An 18,917-nucleotide genomic window follows, 5' to 3' on the forward strand; every position below is an offset into this window, starting at 1 on the left:
AACCATCACCAAAGCTTTCCAGACACACTAAACAACAGAGAAGGAGTTCAAACTAATTTGCATGAATAGATTTATAACAATAGATCATTGATTTGTGATAATACCAACCTCCAAACCGAGATTTTTTAGTTGACCTTGGCCAACCTCAGAGAGATAGTCTTTGTTCTTATTGATGGTCATTGATTACCTTTCAACATGTTGCAGAGTAGGAATAAGAAAACATTCAACAGGGCTCAGAAGGTCAGACGCAGGAATGGATAAATACACAGAGACGAGCAGAGAAAGGCAGGCTGACAGAGGAGCTGTCAAACATCTCACACTGGCTGCCCCAAAGGAGTGCAAGCTGGGGCTTGAAGCATAAAATGGCCATGCTGCAGCTCAATTAGATGGACATCTTAGGACATGGGTATGGGGAAAATCCATGTCCAAACTGAGAAACAACTCTTTTCATCCCATGTATGCACTAATATATAGCCTCAGAGAAAACATGCACCACTAACCTATAGCTATTTGTAGCCTGTGTGTGTATGCTATGTGTATAGGCCTATGCTTTACCCAAGAATTCCCCGTAATCACAGAGCATCACTGATTTTTACTTCACAGGATTTATTACGTTAACCACTGCAAGGTTGAGATTCTAATGTATGGGTCTCATATAGAACAGAGGCAGGAAGCAGTGTTATATTGGAAAGGAATTAACCACACAAGACACAGAAAAACATCCTAGTCTGCATCTGGCTATGCTTGACAGCAATGATCTTAAACACTTTAACCTTTTGTTGACAACAGGACAATACAACACATACTGTTACCCACCCAAAGCTGGTGTGTGCATCAAACCATCATCATTATTCTTATTTATTCCACTAGTTAGATTTAAATTTGAGCCATTACCTTGCAGGAGGTTGATGTAATATTAGCTAAGACCATCATACTTAGTATGATGCTTTTCAGATTAATAAATATCTGCTGGTTGCCTTTGGATTCAAAGGTTTCAGTTATCTGCTTAGCAAAACAGCTTGTTTCACAATTGTAAGCTGAAAAACCACATTGTTTGAGCAATGATTCAGCAGAATGTTTGCCACTGAAATGCTATCAAGTCAAGAATCCGAGCACTGACCACAACTAAACACACAATCACTCTTTCTCAAACCCGCTGACATACACACACTTCTACCAATCTTCACTCCTTAACGGATTGATGTCCACCTACTGTGCATGAACAGTGACTAATGGGGCTGATTGGAAGTGGTGATGACGTCTGATAAAATCAAGCATGGACCTGGTGTATCCTCTCTCTGATGCCTGGTTCCAGACATCCACACCTGGTTCTGTTCAGGCTGTAAAAACCCGTGTGGTTCATTTACTCTCATTAAGCTACAGACATCTCCTTAATCACTCCCTCTTACAGCTCAACCACCAAACTTGGGTGCAAAATTGTACATTATTCTCCATTTAAAGCATGTGCAGACCTGCTTACTTTCAAATAAATATCTTTCATAGTTTGACATATGTACTGTGTGCCTTTGTCAGTTTAAACCATATTGAAAGCTGGAGGTTTGCCAGAACAGGGTGAGACGGCTGATGAGGTTAAATGATCCTCAGTATAAACATAGACCCCAACTTCCAACTGAATGGATTAATGAAGCTTAATTTCGGACTCCATGATTGCTGAAATGGCATTTTGGCAACAGAAAGGTCAAGTTCTGATGCAAAGAACCAAGAACCAGCTTCTTAAATGTGCTGTGGCCTGTTTTGAACAGCACTCTCTCACAAAGCAGTGTGGTTGTTCCTAGAAGAGGTAATGTGGTCATCTTACCACAAACACAAACACTCACCCGCTGGCAGCTGTATGACAAACATCTTAAAATTAACACCAGCTACAAAACTCACAAACTAACAAACTTATACGTTTAATGCCAAAATTCAGAAGATTAAACTAATACAGTTCTTAACATGTAACATAGAAGCAACACTGAGGGCAAAGCTTGATCTACGTCTGCAGAGCTCCATGTGTGTCTACGGTATATAGGAGGTCTTCAGGCACAGTTCTGAATGATAGGTTTTCAAAGTGCTGCGATTAGTGGTTACGTGCATAACATGTGGAAAAATAGACTGGATTTTTAAAAATATGTTCTCGGCTGTGTCTAGGAAGGTACAGGGCAAATGAAATGTGAGAGAGTAGACAGCTGGATTGATTTAAATACAGTAGGAGTGTTCTGTGTGATCTGAATCTGTCCTGTCAGGTGTCTGTGAGATTGATAATTGAAACGCAGGGCTAGATCACTTTAGACATGCTGTAAGATTTGTTACATCAGTTTTTTCCATTAACCAAAGAAACTAAAAAACTCTAACCAAGGTGCAATGTAAGAACTTTGTATAATTAAATACTAAACATTTTATAACAGCTTTCAGTCATTTCTGATACTTGAAACTAAACATGCACCAGGTTTATTTTGTGTTTCTATTTCATTTCTGAAATAATATTTTATTGACAGGCTGTAATCTTGCAACATACAACTGCTTTACAGTAAATGCATTTCATAAATTAATTTTCAAGTAATTAACTTTAATTTAATGTTAGTCTAGCTTTTCAACATTATTATAGAAACATCAGGAAACCAAACGATGACATATGAAACAGGGCAGCATAAATACTGTGGGGACCAGAGTTATTTAAAGCAAAGTAGAGGAGTGATTAACTTTTATCACACTGGGAATCCCTCACTAGTTCTGCTGTGAGGAAGGGGGTTGTGTTTATTATCCATGGCATGGAAGAGAAAGGTACCACTTGACAGAGTTTATTATTTGAGTTAGCTGCATTTTTCTACCGTTTATTATGTGGTTTTAATTGTGGTCTGGCAGCATTAGCCTCTAGAATACAAGAGTAAGCATAGTTAGGGGAGAGAGGAATGTCAGAGACAGCAAGTTCTCTGCAGGATGCAAGGCTACGCCGGGAGTCCCATGAACCTGCCTTACCCCTGGATTGGATTTCAGTAGTATCACGAGGAGGAAAAGGGGGAGGATATTCAAGCATTGCGATCTGTGTACGATTCACATGCGTCACTCACTAGTTTATTTTCTTAGTTTAGTTGGTTCCAGCTCATAATAATGAGCAGATCTTCACATCTTGGAGCAGAGGAAGGCCAATTTCAGGACTAACCTTTTGGCCACCCAGCAGGTGCCAAACCACCTGCTCTTCCGCCCCCTCTGGGACGCTTTTCGTCCAGCCTTTTTCTATGACTCTTCATCTTTCTTGCTGCTTTGGAATGAGCCCAAACTCCCTGAATTCTTGTCTCAGTGAAGACTTCCAGAGGCTCCACCTTGGACCTTAGGACTCTATCACATCTGGTGCTCAGCCGACAGGGAGTTATGACCCTCACACTCCTCGAGTCAAAAGAGATTTCTAACTGAAAAACAAAGGTGCATCTACTCTCTAATGTTTTATGAGCAGGTGCTAAATCAAAACTGAACCCTCGATTTTCAACATGCAGATAAACACTAAGAATAAAATCCAAGGCCTGTTAAAGACTTAGTTTTTGGTCCTCCCTGAGGTGAAACACACTTCCAGTAAGTTCACAAATCAAATCTAATCCACACTCGAAATGGGAATTTAGTTCTCTAGGATTCCAAGGACTGGCTCATGTTCAGCATGGCCACCTTTGACCTTTTAACATGGCTCTTTAGAAACACTGAGGAGAGAGTGAATAAAGTGAAGTCAGAAGCAAAGATAGTGACGCAATGGAAATGAAAGTTTGAGACCAAACAGGGAAAATACGTGGTCCCAAAACAACTTCAGCCGCAGCGTGAGAAAAGAATTAAAAACACCAAACAACACCTGCTTTTCTCTTGTCCAGTACGGTAATTCTTCATACTGAATACAGAAATCATACTGACAGACAGCCCCAGCTGCTCTGTGCTTACTAATCCACAGCGAGAGGTAGTGAAAGGTGATCAAACGTCTCCTTCAGCCCCCTGCACACTATCCTGCCACTGCAAAAATGTCCCAACTCATCCACACTGACTCAATCAAGCATGCAGACACACACACACACACACACACACACACACACACACACACGCTCAACTTACTTATCCCTCAAGTACACTCTGATTTCAAGGGAGCATCAAAAATTCATAAAATATTCTATGTCAAAGAAATTAAATAAAACAAGAGAATCAAAACCAGAGGCAGCAACAATACCCACAGGCCTTCAGTACGGACTGGAGTGATTAAAGTTTAACTAGGAACAGATTCAGGGTAGTTCTACAAGCAGTGCCACCTCCTGCAGAGGTCTGACTTTTAGCTGACTCACAGCAGGACACGGCGGGACGATGGATAGTTCAAGGAAAAAAAAAGCTTTAAGGCCTGAGGTGTCTTTGATTGTGCTGGAAAAGTTTCAGACAATCACAGATGAATCTGATCCAAATAGGATAGTTAGGAAGTCCAGGTGAGCTCCATAATGATGTATCCCCATCTAGTCTTGATTATCAACCATTTCTTTGCCATTAGTGAAAAAACACACATATGGCAACAGTGCAACATCCTATATGTGCAGAGACACACAACAAGTGGACAACGGCCAAGTTGATTGTTTACATTCATTTCAGAGGGGGCATGTTTGTTGTTTCTTACCTTCGAAGGAGAGGAAGACTCTTGGCAGAGGCTGTGGGAGACTGGAGACCCCAGTGGAGAGGACGGAGACAGTTAGGAGAGAAAGCACAATAGCCGACGCCAGAGGTGGCCTGGCCAAGCCCTCCAGCCTGCCCATGACTACACGGCTCAGGAACCACGACCAGTCACCACTGTCTGCTGGAGGGAGTTTGGAGAGAAAGGATTTTGAATGGTCATTGGCAACGTTGACTCACTAACTAACTTAAAGCTACAACACACAGTTTAAACAGTACTGTGCTCTGCTGCACACAGGAAATCACAATAACTTTAAATGTTACTGTTCAAGCAGAAATGATTGACCTTGTGTTTGATTAGAAGGGTGAACAGTCCACGCTCGGCCTGTCTGAACTCTGCATCAAAAGCATCACATATGTGGGTTACACGCCAAAGGCTATGTTCTAAACTGTGGAAATTAATTTAGAATATGTTGAAATACAGGATATTAAAGGAATTAATTTTTAGTCACGTTGAGGAAGCAGCACAAGCTTTAAAGCCAACGCTGACGTTACTCCACTGCAAAGTTGATAGGACAAGCATGTTAGCACGCTGGAGTGTGGCCTATTTACACATTCACATTCATATAGAGTCATACTTCTGCTTTGCTCTTCATCATTTTGTGATGGAATTATCTGACTTTTACCAGCACAATTCTCTACTATGTTTGGTGCTGGGCAGACACGGTATCACAGATTTATCCAAATCTGTTTTCATTCAAAACAACTGGCTTGAAGGAGATGAGGAACGTTAAACTACAACAGTGGATGGAGACTCAGCTCTGTAAAACTGAGAGGTTTCCTGATAGTTCCCTGAAAAAGCAGTCAGTCTAAAAATATCTAGAGCATTTTTAAATACTATTGAAGCAGTGACTGTATATCGAAATGCTTTTTAACTTAAATTAATTAATCTGAGCTTTTTTCAACATATGCCATTAGAATAATTTGAAAGCTGCTTTAATCACATAAAGGCTCTACGCTTTGTGGCTGTAACCTCAATTTTTGTGATCAAATCAGTGCATATATCAGACATATATAAATAAGGCCAAGTGCAAACCACAGTAAATGAAGACCGATGAGAAAACATGTCAGTTAAATCTCATCACTTACTGCGTCTTTGCAGATGGACCTCTCTTAAATATGGATGAGTTAAATGTGCACAAAAGAGCTACCACAGAGACGTTTCTCAGCCTCTTCTTGTTCCTTTTCCATAACAGGACAAGAGCAGCTCAATTATTGATGGAGACAGGTACTATGCTGCCTGCGGGGCACCAACTCCTGCAATGCAAAACTTCACGACTGGAGAAAGTCTTGATTGTTATAAGCATCTAAACTAGCTGTTACTCTACCTATGTTGTGCAGAAGTACACAACACCACTGTAAATATAAAAATTACCCATGCAATTGCAAATATAAAATGTTTTTATAAGAGACTGGAATCCTGCTCTCTTGGCCTATAAATATACGATGAAAAATTGATGGCCGAGAGATAGAAAGCTGCGTGATTGCCATGAAATTTTCATTTTTGGGGTGTAGTGTACAAATAGGTTGAGAGAAGGGTGTGTGTGGTGGAGTGAAGCGTGACTGATAGACACCAGAGGTGAAACTCTATTGGTCCAGCTGCATAAGGATAACATATACAAAAGTGCAGATGAATGAGAGCTCTCTGGCTGCACAGAGAAATAAAACAGCATGACAGGTCCGACCGCTCGACTGCAGCCTCTCTCCTGCTGCATCATCCACACACACCCTTGCACACTTCATCCCCCCAGAGCTTCCTTCAGCCTGAGCGTCTCCTGGAGATTTAGTCCTGCCCTGGAACTCAGCCTGCACCCTGCTCTAGCTCCTGTCCCCAGTTCTTACAGAGTTGGTTCCTCCACATTACAATAAATGTTCTGTAGCTTTGGCTTGATTTGCCAGGTCAAGCTGGAGTTTTCATCATCCCACAGCATCAGGAATGGTCTGTATTTTGTCTGGTGTGAGTTTGGGGTTAAAACACCAGTGTGAAAAGAATGTAAAGCTTTAAAGTGTTGAACATCCACGCCTTCTCTTCAGAGAGATAGCTGACCTCTTAGGGGAAAAGCTCTGGCATGGACACGTTGGTCTCACAGCTGCTAAAGCCATCGTCAAGGGAGTGAGTTAACTTCAGAGCATCTTATGACACATCCCCTGGTCAAAAATGTTCCACAGACACCTCCTCTGATGATCACTTCACCAAAGACATGACTGAGCTCCCTACTGCTCTTCCTGTTGCACTCATGGAGCTCTGTAACACACTCTGAATTATTAGGTCTACAGGTGAATGTGTAATTTGTTGCCATGAATAAAACTAAAACCAATTATTTGCAACAAGCTCTTTAAAGTTCAGATATTCCAGCACCCACTGCCAGAGATGTCTGCAATGGCAATTAAAATGTCTCTCCACAACAGAGGTCAGCCTGAGTTAGTGGAGAGTTATATTTCCACTGGGGTGTAATGATAATTGTGTTTATTGTGCGTTCCATGGCTCTGTGCCTAATGAATTTTCCATGTCAACATTTCAGAGGCACTGCTCAAAAACTCAAATTGATGAGAGTTGAAAAAAAAGAAACTGCATAGTTGTAGCACACAGTTTCTTTTTCATTTTCCAGACTAGGACTGTGACCGTCTGTGCCTGTAAATGCTTTAAAACACATGAACACAATTTAGCTAAAAAGGAAATTGATGGAGAAACTCCTTCCATCTGGATTCAGGTTTGATAGATTATATTATTTAGCATGTCGGTCTGATCCCTGACAGGAGAAATAAAAATGTAAATGGTAAAAAGTTGCTCTCTGCACCAGCTCTAACAGGATAGTGTGTGTTCATACCACACCCCGTCATTCAGTTGTCAGCAGCTCTATTACAGTCACACGTTCTCCTCACACACACACAGAACAAGCAGACATGCCATGAGTGTGTATTTCAAGTTTTTTTACTTTAGACCAACTGATTAAATAGCTTGTGAATCTTGTGACTGCATCATTCAAACCCTGTGATTATGGAAATTTTTTCTTAGCAGTAATAAACTAGAGACATTATAGTGAAAAGCAACTAAAGTAGACAAGAAATATTTTTACTGCAATCAAATAAAGTGTAAAATTCACCAAGTTCAGCTCAGCTAACTGTATTTAAAATAGACAGTACAACCAAAGCATGCGAGGGGAAGTATGACAGCAGTCCTGGGTAATATCAAACATATTTGAAAGCAACAGCAAGTGAAACATGTTGTTGACTCTACAGCAGTCAGATTAAGTTTACTTCAACTATCCTGGATGATTCTCAGTGGTGGGACTCTGCACCTGTTAGCCCCTAAAGCTATCCCCTCTGCATCCTGCTTCAGCACAGCACAGCAGGTAAACGCACTTTCTATAGAGACAGGATAAAGACCAGTGCCTGGTCCATGACTCACCTTTCAGGGGCGTCCAACAGTGCTGGTACCAGTTGACGAAGCCAGGTACTAAATCAGACTTGAGACGTATTTATCTCCTTAAAACTCCTTATTTCCAGTCTCCACCAGTGACACCAGAGAGGAAAAATGCTGCTATTCCATAAGTGCTCACAGGACAGGCTTGACTAAGAGAGGGGGAGAGAGAGAGAGCACAGGAGAGATGAGAGGAGAGAGGGAGGGGAGTGAAAAGACAGAAAGGGCTGGTGTCCTATTACATACTCTACGTTAAAGTCCTCCTCCTCCTCCCTCTTCTCCTCCTCCACACCCCTTCTTTCCACCACCTTCTCCACTCCCTCCTCCCGTTAACAAGACAGCAAACAGATCACTTTAACATACAGCTCGAAGCATCAGAGCCGGAAAGGTCAGATACATAGAGCACCGAAAATAGTTTGCATGAATGATCAAAGAGTCGTGCTAGACAAGATAGGAAACCAGGCCTCTTTCCATCTGTCTTCACCCACTAATTAAGCATCAACACTTGATTGACAATTATGTTGTTTGCTCCGTTTAAAACCTTATGAAGGTCGTTAAACTTTGCAGCAAAATTATAGCTTAGATATTGAATGTCACACTGAAAATGATTCACACAGACAATAGCTAATATTCATGTATCCTCTGCTCTTGTCAGTGATTTTTAGTGTCTGTATGAGACACCGCCTACATGTGCAGCTGTAATTAAGCTATTGTTTTTCTGTAAAGTCGCTGCTTCTCTTGTAATTTTTTATTCCACCTTTAGCACCCTCTTTGTGTTTTGAATACTTAATTTGTGGCATTATTATTTTAATTAGAAATCTCTTTTCTGTGGAAGTATTATCATGGAGATTTATTTGTGATAGACATGACATCAATGGGAAGTTATACTGAATGTCTGAATGTTTTTAAACTAAATTTCATGCTAATCCAGTGCGTATTTTTAAAATTTCAGTTTGGAGTCAATCAGTTTATTCAAATGTTGAGTACTCATAGATTTGTGTTGCCACAGATGTGATGGATTTCATCATCAGAATAGACACTGATGTAAAGTAATGACATAGGGTATTCTTTAACCAGTGTGGTCAGCCAGAAAAGTATGTTCTTGGTGAGAGAACCACACTCTATTCAGCCATGTTCAGCCCTTTGGAAAAAGACAACAAAATGCAATTGCTTTAAATGGGCTCATTGGGGGAAACTAAAAATGCTGTGCTACGCTGAGTGTCATGCCAAACCTGCATCAACAGCAACACGTCCTGCAATATAGATTTGTAGCTTCGACACAAGCCCAAACCAGAGGAGTCGGGAGTCTAGAAAGAATTGGTTTGGCTGGATAGATGAAGTTTACAGCACAGTGTGCAATACCTTGTGTGACCCACTGACAACATGCCTTTCATTTAACGTGATTTCCACATGGTGAATAATGCTCAGTTTGCACTTTCAGGAATGGGCATGTGTTACTCGTGAGCAGCCACACTTTGAGGTACAATTAAAACTTAATGCTACACAAAATCCCATCTCAGGAAAGAAAAGAGAGGAAAGAGTGTGTGAACGAGGTATCTGATGAAAGCGTGTGAGGGTGAGAGAAAGTCAAATGGGGGGAGGGAGGAGGGAGATCACTGCTGGCTCTGACAGGAGGAAATAATTACCCCTCTCTTTGACAATGGAGCCTGATTTACACCTCTTCAATTAAAGTGTCAGGATGGCCCAGTAGAGCGATGCAGGTCCAATTGCATCCTTGTCATTGGTGAAGAAGAATAAAAAATGGTGCATGACAAAAAAAAAAAGAGGAATGAAAAGAAAGAGATGAGGTGTATCCACATGTGCATGTGTAGTTTCAGCATTAAATTAACTTAATGAGTGTGGTGAGCTAAAGATAGTGTAGCCCCGTAACAAACAGCAGACAGGTGTAACGTCTGATGGGAGACAGTCACAGGGGATGTGATTGTAAATTCTCAGAGAGATGTGGTTAAGTGTTTGTCAGACTTATTCTAAAATGAGAATGTTTCAGATCTGGTCGTGCAACGTTCACTTCAGTGTTTACTCGTCAAGTCTCAGGTGGTGAGCTTTGTTGTGTGTATTATTGTTGGCTGATCTCTCACTCAAACACACACACACACACACACCTTTGGTGGTCTCTTGTTAGAACTGCAGATGTTACACATTTGTCACACTGACGTTCAATCTGCAGGCCAAGGTCAGGCGAGACCCTCCTCTGATGCCCGCCGCACTAGAAGTAGATACTGTCTAGTTACAGGCTCAATAGTAAAACACATCATCCATGCTGAAATATTTTACTGTTATTATTTCCTATAAAACTTTAATTTTTTAATCTAGATAAAAAATTTAAATATAATTTCTAGACAGGTTGAATGTTTGTGCCCAATGTTCTGTATCCAGATTAATAATGAAAATATATATTTTTTTATTTAAATAGTAAAACTAAAGGGCTTAGACCTCACACTAAAGTCCGTTCCTCAGTGTTTAACAGGTCGACTCAGATGAATCTGAATGTCTGACCATCTCAGAAATCTATCTGAGAGCTTATCTTGTGATAAAAATGCTCTATTTAATCCAGAACTTAGTAAACTTGCAGTCCACACATTCCAGCCAATGTAATACAGCACAGCTGCTCTGATTTTACACATGTTCATTCCATCTGCTCAGCCAGTGCATACTTGTGGCTGACACTTGTGTAAGCCTGTGTGGAAAACAAAAAAGGCAGAAAAGTGAATAATGAGATTGCTAATTAGCTCCCAGGCTGCAAAAGGCAGATCTGATAAATGCTGAACATAAACAGGCAGCGTCCTTCACGTTCAACAACTCTCAACTCTCAGAGACTAATCGAGAGGTCTGGCCACCTCTGCAAGAAGAGGTGAGGAGTCACGCTCCACGTCAAAACAACTAGAGAGAAATTTCCCTGCACGTCTCAATTCATCAGCTGGAATCCATACATTACTGTACAAGTACAGTGCTGTGCAGTGATGGAGTATACACCTCTGAGGTCGTCTCTGCTCTGTAATGTGGAGTGAGTGGCTGATAAGGGAGATGGAGTGCAGCTCTCTGTGATGGGGTCATTTTCATACGAGAAGGACATCATCAGAGCACAGCCTCGTGCTGCAGATGAAACAAACGTTTCAACAAAGAAAAGGGAATAAAGAAAGATAAAAAGTGGACAAGCTGTACTGGAGACAATTAGCAAACTCATTAAAGTGACTCATTTGTCCCCTGATTAATTTTTGTTTTCAGGAACCTTCCAAAGCTGAACCACACCCAGAGCCACATGTTGCTTCTTAGTTTGGTATGACTGTAAACCCCGTCAAGGGATTTCTGACATCTTTGGAGCACCAGCAGCAACAATGAATCATAGTTTTGTTATTGTCATTTTCTGGTGTTACTACATATACACATGTGCCACAAACCCACAACTACTTAAACAAAGGAAAAACTCTTGAACAAATGGCAAAACCCAGCACAATCAAGCAGCAGCTTTAAATACCTAGACTTTTACAAAATACATATTTCCTAGATTGAGTCAAAGTATTTAGAAAGGAACTCACTGCTTCCAGCCCTGGCTCAGTCCCGTTTGGTACAACTCAGCACCTATTAATTGAGCCAGTCCGGTTGAGCACATTGAAAATCCAATGAAAATATGATGTAAGTTCAATTTGAAAACTCAAATGCATTTATCTAAAATAAACACATAAAGCCAAGATACAAGGGTCAAGTTATTGCAGCGACTTTTCAACAGCATTACACACTCCCAATAGACATTTAGCCATAATCTGACATGTAAAAGACCAGAGATTCAAACAAGGAGCAATGGTTCTAAGAGTCACCTGAAGCAGAAAAGGGGGATAAAGAAATGGAAATAACAGACAGCACAAGAGGAAACTAAATAAAACACCAAAGGCAGCAAGTGAAACTGGATTTCCAGCCTCATTACACACCGTCTGTTATCGGAGCCAGAAAGTTTAGAATATAACAACATCTGCAAAAACAATGAGAGTCAAGTGTTAGCAAGAAACTCCAGCAAGATAAATAAATGATATAATACCATTAATAATGCTGATTGTTTCTGGGAGGGCCAGAAAAACCTCTGGGTCCCACTCATGATGCCAGGTCTGAGCCCAGATACAGTAATGTCAGTCTACAACAAATGTGTGTGTGAGCAGAATGAATCGTGAACAGTTCTCAGGACAAAGGGCATCAGAACAGGCAGGTTTCTCCATTTCTGCTGTTGTCCTACTTCTGTCTTTGAATGTGTCTTGTGTTTTTTTTTAATATGCTGGACAAGAGTGAGGTATTTGAGTTTTTGAAACCATTCTTAATCTGAGGCACAACGCCACTGTGTTCAGCAGAAGTGAACAGTGCTATTTTTAGCCAAGAAATCAAGTGCCATAGTTAGAAAACGGCCTGTGTGGAGTGCATCTGTCCTTGTTTTACCTGATCAAGTGTACGGGTGATTTCATGTGTCTCCTCTCCCCTTACTGCACGCCATTCCTGTCCTCCACTCTTCCATCTCAGCGGGTGGGGAAACAATAAATCAAATTAAAAGTTCTCCACTTGAGGCATTAACTTCTGCAGGGGAACTAATGGAATCTAGTTATGATTTATCCCACTTCCTGCTTCTTGTTTAGCTGCTATGCTGCATGCCTCCACAGTCCGGTGGAGTTCAGGTCTTCATAGATGTAATGAATATGTCTGAATCCACAAGTTTAACAGTCTCTATAATAAACTTAACAAACTTACACACAAAAAAAACCACAGTCAGAGTAGCTGTGGTTTTTAGAGGCAGCTTTGCAAACCATATGTCGGATTAACGTGTTGTTTACTTGTCTCTAAGCGGTTTTCTAGATATCAAACGCTTTACATCAGGACACAGCAATGCTCTGTGATGATTGTTTTTTGATGGATGTGTCTGATTTCCTGATACAGACTTATTATTTATATTGCTATAAATCATACTTATCTATCCTCTGGGATCAGCAAGATTACTTCCAAAAGATTACATCCAGCCTCTTGAATTTAGATTTAGGTTTCCCCCTAGGTAGCTTCCAATTTTTATTCCTCCCACATACAGTAAAAAGACAATGACACATTCTATATGTATGAGGCTATAGCAGGTCTGTAGGAACTGAAATTATTAGAGGATGTTCTAATTCTAACTAAATGTGCACATTTATATGAGAAATGTATGGTGATTAGGACACAATGAGAAGATTGTTCAATGTAAAGTAAAGTAAAGTAAGACCTTGACTAAACTCAACATATGGCTTCACAGAGTATTTCATCAAAATAGCTTTTCATAAAGCTGCACATTGTTCAAATGTGTAACAGAACAACATAATATTTAGCAGGGATTTTATTTAATTGAAACACAGTAAGTGCTGAGAGAACAATGTTGGGTAAAGTGGATATTTGGCTCATGCTCTGGATAGGCTGATCACTTTGGGATTCGACACGATGAGACAACTGGCCCCAGAGATTGTGATTTTGGAACGGGACGTGTGGTTGGATGCGGACTAGTGACAGCTGCTGGGAGGAGAGTTCTGGAAGCCGATCCTGGAATAATGGACTTTTGGAGGGTGGAGACATTGTAAGCATAATAGATCTGGAAGGGCCTTGCTGGTAAGCAAGTGTAGCAGTGCCAGTACAGAGGCAGTAGCCAGAGAAATGGAGTATTTGGACGGCTAAAAATGGTCAACTCCATTTCAGGTTGCAGAGGGTTTTAAAGCCAATAAGGCTGTTGTGGAGTTGGATCTGAAGATGAGAGCCTGAGATAAAAGCTCAGAGGGGACTGAATCCAGAGAGTTTTATGAATTTTAAGCAACATTAACATGGTTGTAATGTTGTGGTAGATGGGTCAGCATGAGCACAAGCTTGCCGATAATGGGCAGCATTATTTGTCTCTCACGCTGGCGCCTGTCCATCTCGACATTAAAACCACCATTCCACTGATACTACAACGCTTGAATGTCATGGAGTCGGCAAGATGCAATAAGCAACAGATAGCGTAATGCCAGTCCTCTTGGAAGAATTCAGTAATACAAGTTGAATAAGATAATAAGTGAAGTGGCAACTGTGAAACAGAGTGAGCTGGCTAGAAGAAAAAGAAGCTCTCTATGTGAGGAGTCCCAACAGTTTACTGTAAGTGAAGTCATCCATTTGGAATAAAAAAAAGCTTCTTGATGTTGGAGAAGACAGAAACCAAATTTTCTCCATGTTATGATGAAATATAGTGAAACCTTTTAGTATTTCCTGAGAAAAATCAGGAAAATTAGCACTGACAGGTTGATGATAGGTCCTGCTACTGTGCAAAGACGTCAGCTGTGGCAATGTTTTTTTAACCAAGGTTGTCTTAACATAAAGAAAAAAATCTGCAATTCAAACCCTTAAACTAACAAAATAGAGATTGATCGGACATGTATTTGTGGCAGAATGTTTTAGAGTGTAAGTGCATTATGGGCTCATCTCCAAATGTATGAACCCATTTAAATTCTTTATATCCCTCCATTCTCCTCCTAGTCAAAGACCGCTATTCAGAGTGCAAGCACGCAGTCGCTCAGCAGACGCTATGTGCTAAATAAGTTATTTAAATGATGAGCATACCAGCAAGACAAAGACAGACTTTAAGATTGAGCAGTACACGATTACACTACTTCCCCCCCATTCAGCTTTTCATTCTCATTCAACATCATCATCAGCATCATCGCGGCAGCAAATCCGTTCCATTTTGGCCCGTCAGCCACAGCTCATTAACTTGCAATGCCAGTTCCTATCTCGTTACTGTGCCTTCTGCTGCATTTTATTGAATTTCATCCCTCATTTCCCCAAATTGTCACTGTGTCCATCTTTTTCTTTTTTGCAGGGAAAATACTATCAGACGTGCGTCTTGCAGCTTGCAAGAAGAAAACACCAAGCATGCAGACTAGTGCTTCCAAAGTTTGAAATGGGCAAATGTTGTCATAAAGTCAGCGTATAGTGAAAGTTAATTTTTTTTGCATCAGTTTTACTTCTACTTCTACATATTGATTTGACCTCCAGTTAAACTCTCTAATTACAGTGAACACCCTCAGTGGTTGAAACTGATTAAATACTAAATACCATTTAGAAAAAATACTCTTATTTTAAAAAGCATGTGGCAACAAGCACATTCCACCTCTGTCCTATTTGTCATAATTTACATGAGTGACGGGTAATCTAGGGTGGATATAGAAGTCTGCTTCAGAGAGCACTGATATTTGTTTTATCTATTTCATCTGAATTCTTGTAATTTGACTGTCACTGTAGATCACTGCTGTGGCTTCAGATCTCCGTGCAGCTACTGCACTGGAATTTCAATCAGGTGGAGAGGGGTTCTCCACGGGGCTTTCCTTCTCAATCAACTCAGAGCAACAGGGTCACTCAATAGTCACCACCGTGTTCAATGCAGTTGATGGCAATGTATATTCTGTGGGCGTTCCCAGCTTTAAGGAGATTGTGTCAGTGTCAATTCTGAACAGTCATGACTTTCCAATTGAGCCTCCACAGAAGGTCAGGGGTCAGCTGTCTATCACCGATCTGATGTCAGTCACTGGTTGACCTCCCTGACCGAGCTGAGAAATGGAGGAGATGCAAATTTTCTATTGCCGCAACTCGCTCCACAAAAAACAGTGTAACCCGAGTACAAAGATGCACTATTACAGTAACAAAACCAAACCTATCATCTGGTTTACGCCAGACATTCTTCTTCTTTATCAAAACCAGGCTAAACCCACACTGCAACTCAATCCAGGCAATTTGGTTGAGAAATCTGAATGTGCTTTGCTAGTGGTGAATAATGGAGCCTTGAGTTGCAAATCAAGCAGAGATAAGGATACAGGTTAAAACAAGGTGGTTATAGCTGGTCGAGATAATATCCATGAAGTTTAAACCACATGCCTAACTGAAAAGAAAAAAGCTTTTAATAACTTGTCTCCTGGTTCCTGAGCATCATTAGGAGAACATGTGGAAGTCTGGCTTTACAAAAAGCCAAACAAAAAGAAGCAAGTGTACAAAGTGTTTAAGCTAAAAGGAGCTAATGTCATCCATCCTGGCAAATGTAAACACCTGAAGTTTCCTGAAGGCTCCTTTTCAAAATCATTTTAAACACCAGCGGACAGCTAAATGCCATTGTTTGATGTGTGAAGATGGATGTTTACTTTGTGCATCAACAGGCTAAAATACTCCAAAACTATCTTAAGAAATCTTATCTAAGTTTTTTGGGAAAGTTCAAAGGTGAGTGCTGTCTGCCTCAGAGTAGCTAAAAGTCGAAGAGTATACAACCTAATTAAGTGGAGAGACAGGGTCTCTCTAGGAGCACAAGGTTCAACTGGCATCCATTTATATACATGTTCGGATTCACAGAAGCCACAGCCCCCTCATGCTACCTGCATTATGAACAGATGTGCCAGGAACCAGAGCCCCAGATCCAGCGACGCATGACGAATGGCTAAATTTCACTAAAGGCCAAAGGTCAAATTGTATCCCTTATTTGATCCTGGCATGTCTGACACAGATTCATGAAGTCAGTTCCCATGTGTTGGGACTGGAAGGTGACTGCAAACCCTTTGACACACCCAACACTTCCCTTAGGAACTGCAGTCTCAGCAGCCATGAACCGTGAACCTTCACTTGCCAGATACCCACCTCGAATGATCTGATCCCAGAGGAGCTGCATACTTTGTTCCATTCACCTTCACCCACCAGTTCCTTTACCAACCAGCCCTCAGAGACCCATCAAAGCCAGTCACCTGTGGAAGGAAGTACATAGCACAAGAAGAGGTTCAAATTATGCCTCAGCTTGTAGGTCATGGTGTCAATGTCCTGGCCTTGTAACTCCTGGTGCACAGCAGCTTCTTTTTATTATTTATTGAACACCACACCGACCCACTTAGTGTACGTAGTGAGTTCACTCCTTAACAAAGACACCACTCTTACATTTTCACCATAACCTTTTGGTAAACATTGAAATTGAGCCTCTTAATACACCATGCAGCTGATTTTACACTGAAAACACATTGAGACTCCATTATAAACATAATGTGTTGCCAGATATTGTCTTTCCAAAAACCTGTGCCTTCATTTGAACTGTATCAGTTATTCTCACAAGTAAAATTCTATTCCTGGTTATGGATACTAACAATACGTAACTCTGAAAACAAACATGATTAATACTTGCATATCCTTTTTTTATGACTACCTTAAGATATTATGACTGTTCTCAATAAATATACACATTGTACAGCCTTACCTCCACACAACGTATAAATTCACATGAAACAAAAGGCCCATTTTTCAGATTAGAGTGGCTAGATGGCAGGAGAAGACATTGTATATTGGTCCTGGTTCACCCATCACTTATAAATTGGGACTTGTGTAAACTTCCTGCTGTTTTATATGCTTCCTGAGGTCAGGGGTCAACTGAAGAGCATGTCCAATCACAAGATAAATCAATGTCTGAAAGCATTCTCTGTTAGGTATAGGAGAATTCAATTAGCTTTAATTTGCTGTAAAGAGCCACACTTGGTCCTGTTGTTACTCAGCTTGATGGATGATGTTTTTAACTGTGAGTTTACATATACAGAGGACAATGCATTAGCTGAAAGTGCTGAAACGTCCATCGTACCTAAACTGACATCGCAAATTACTTTTGCATAAACTATGTTTTGTGTGTCAGTATCTTTGTTCCTTGGTTCAAAATGTGTAAATAGACAATAACATACACCATATACATCATGCTAGTCAAAAGTTTGGACCCACACCATGCTTTTCATGACAAGATACTCTACATGTCTTCAGCTGTGTGACCACCATTGCAACAGGGTTTCACTCTAAAATAAATATAAAAATAATAATATAAACTTGAATCAACAAAAACAATACGTTACAATACTATCAATGTCTGCACTGCATTTCAGATTAATGATTTTATAAAATCAGCTTTTCACATGGACCATGAAAACCTACGTGACTCCACAGCTCTGCCTGGTATTGGACTGTGAACACTATGACAGTAAAAACATAATGAAGTGATTTGTAAGAACCTGGGTTTTCAGTTTGTTATGGATATTTATTTTCATGATGACATACTTTATTGATCCCCTTGGGGCCATCATTATTTGGACAGCTGCAGCAGATGACGGTGCTACTGTGGATCTTTGATTTGTTACCAGGAGGAACCTGGAGTTGAACCACTGACCTTGGGGTTCACGACTGCTCTACCAAGTGACTGATTTGGCGAAAGCTAAGTAAACTGGGATGCGTGCACTGAATGAAGTCTTGCAGGTGGTTGACATGCTTTATTGACATGGTTTATTGCTTCAGTGACTGTTATTTATTTACGCTTTCACTTCAGTTTGAAGTCACCCAGAGACCCGACCATTCGAACGCTGAGTGATGCACCGATTGTGGCTCAGACATTTTATCAATGCACCCAAGATTAGTGGTAGAATGGTTTCATCTGAGTCCCTGCTGCCTTTAATTAGTGTTACTGCTTTACATGCCAGAATGAGGCAGTGGTTTCAGAAAGCCACCTTAACCAAGATAAGGAAAATGAAATTAATCGCAGTTTTCCTTCTAGTGGTTTTAAAAAGTTACACACTATCGTCCAGGAATATGAGCTTGAATATCATATTGAGGTTTTAGCATTTTTCTCATTGATTTGTTTCTTCTGTCAGAGTGGTACTGCAGCATGAAGGTAATGCAGCATTTTTAGCCGCTGACTAGAACCGCTGGAAATCAAATTGTCCACTTTTGGAGACAAGATTATATTTAGAAGGAAGCTGTA

The 18,917-nt window shown here is 40.6% G+C and overlaps 1 protein-coding gene across 4 annotated transcripts in view; it reads right to left on the reverse strand.

Annotated features, from left to right (window-relative positions):
• Positions 1 to 17,475, reverse strand: part of sema3c (sema domain, immunoglobulin domain (Ig), short basic domain, secreted, (semaphorin) 3C) — a 42,538-nt gene extending 25,063 nt beyond the window's left edge. The window contains exons 1-4 of one of the 4 annotated variants that reach the window (XM_026363611.1): positions 17,382 to 17,475; positions 16,778 to 16,881; positions 8,099 to 8,262; positions 4,637 to 4,810 (exon numbers count right to left, since the gene is read on the reverse strand). In XM_026363611.1, coding sequence (XP_026219396.1) covers positions 4,637 to 4,772 — 136 coding nt within the window. In that variant the 5' untranslated portion in view covers positions 4,773 to 4,810; positions 8,099 to 8,262; positions 16,778 to 16,881; positions 17,382 to 17,475. Of the gene's footprint in view, positions 1 to 4,636; positions 4,814 to 8,098; positions 8,301 to 16,777; positions 16,882 to 17,381 lie in introns of those variants that run through there. The other 3 variants (XM_026363609.1, XM_026363608.1, XM_026363610.1) reach the window with 3 other exon arrangements.
• Between the last annotated feature and the right edge of the window lie 1,442 nt (positions 17,476 to 18,917).

The sequence above is a fragment of the Anabas testudineus genome, chromosome 23 (assembly GCF_900324465.2).
Source record: "Anabas testudineus chromosome 23, fAnaTes1.2, whole genome shotgun sequence".
NCBI lineage: Eukaryota > Metazoa > Chordata > Actinopteri > Anabantiformes > Anabantidae > Anabas > Anabas testudineus.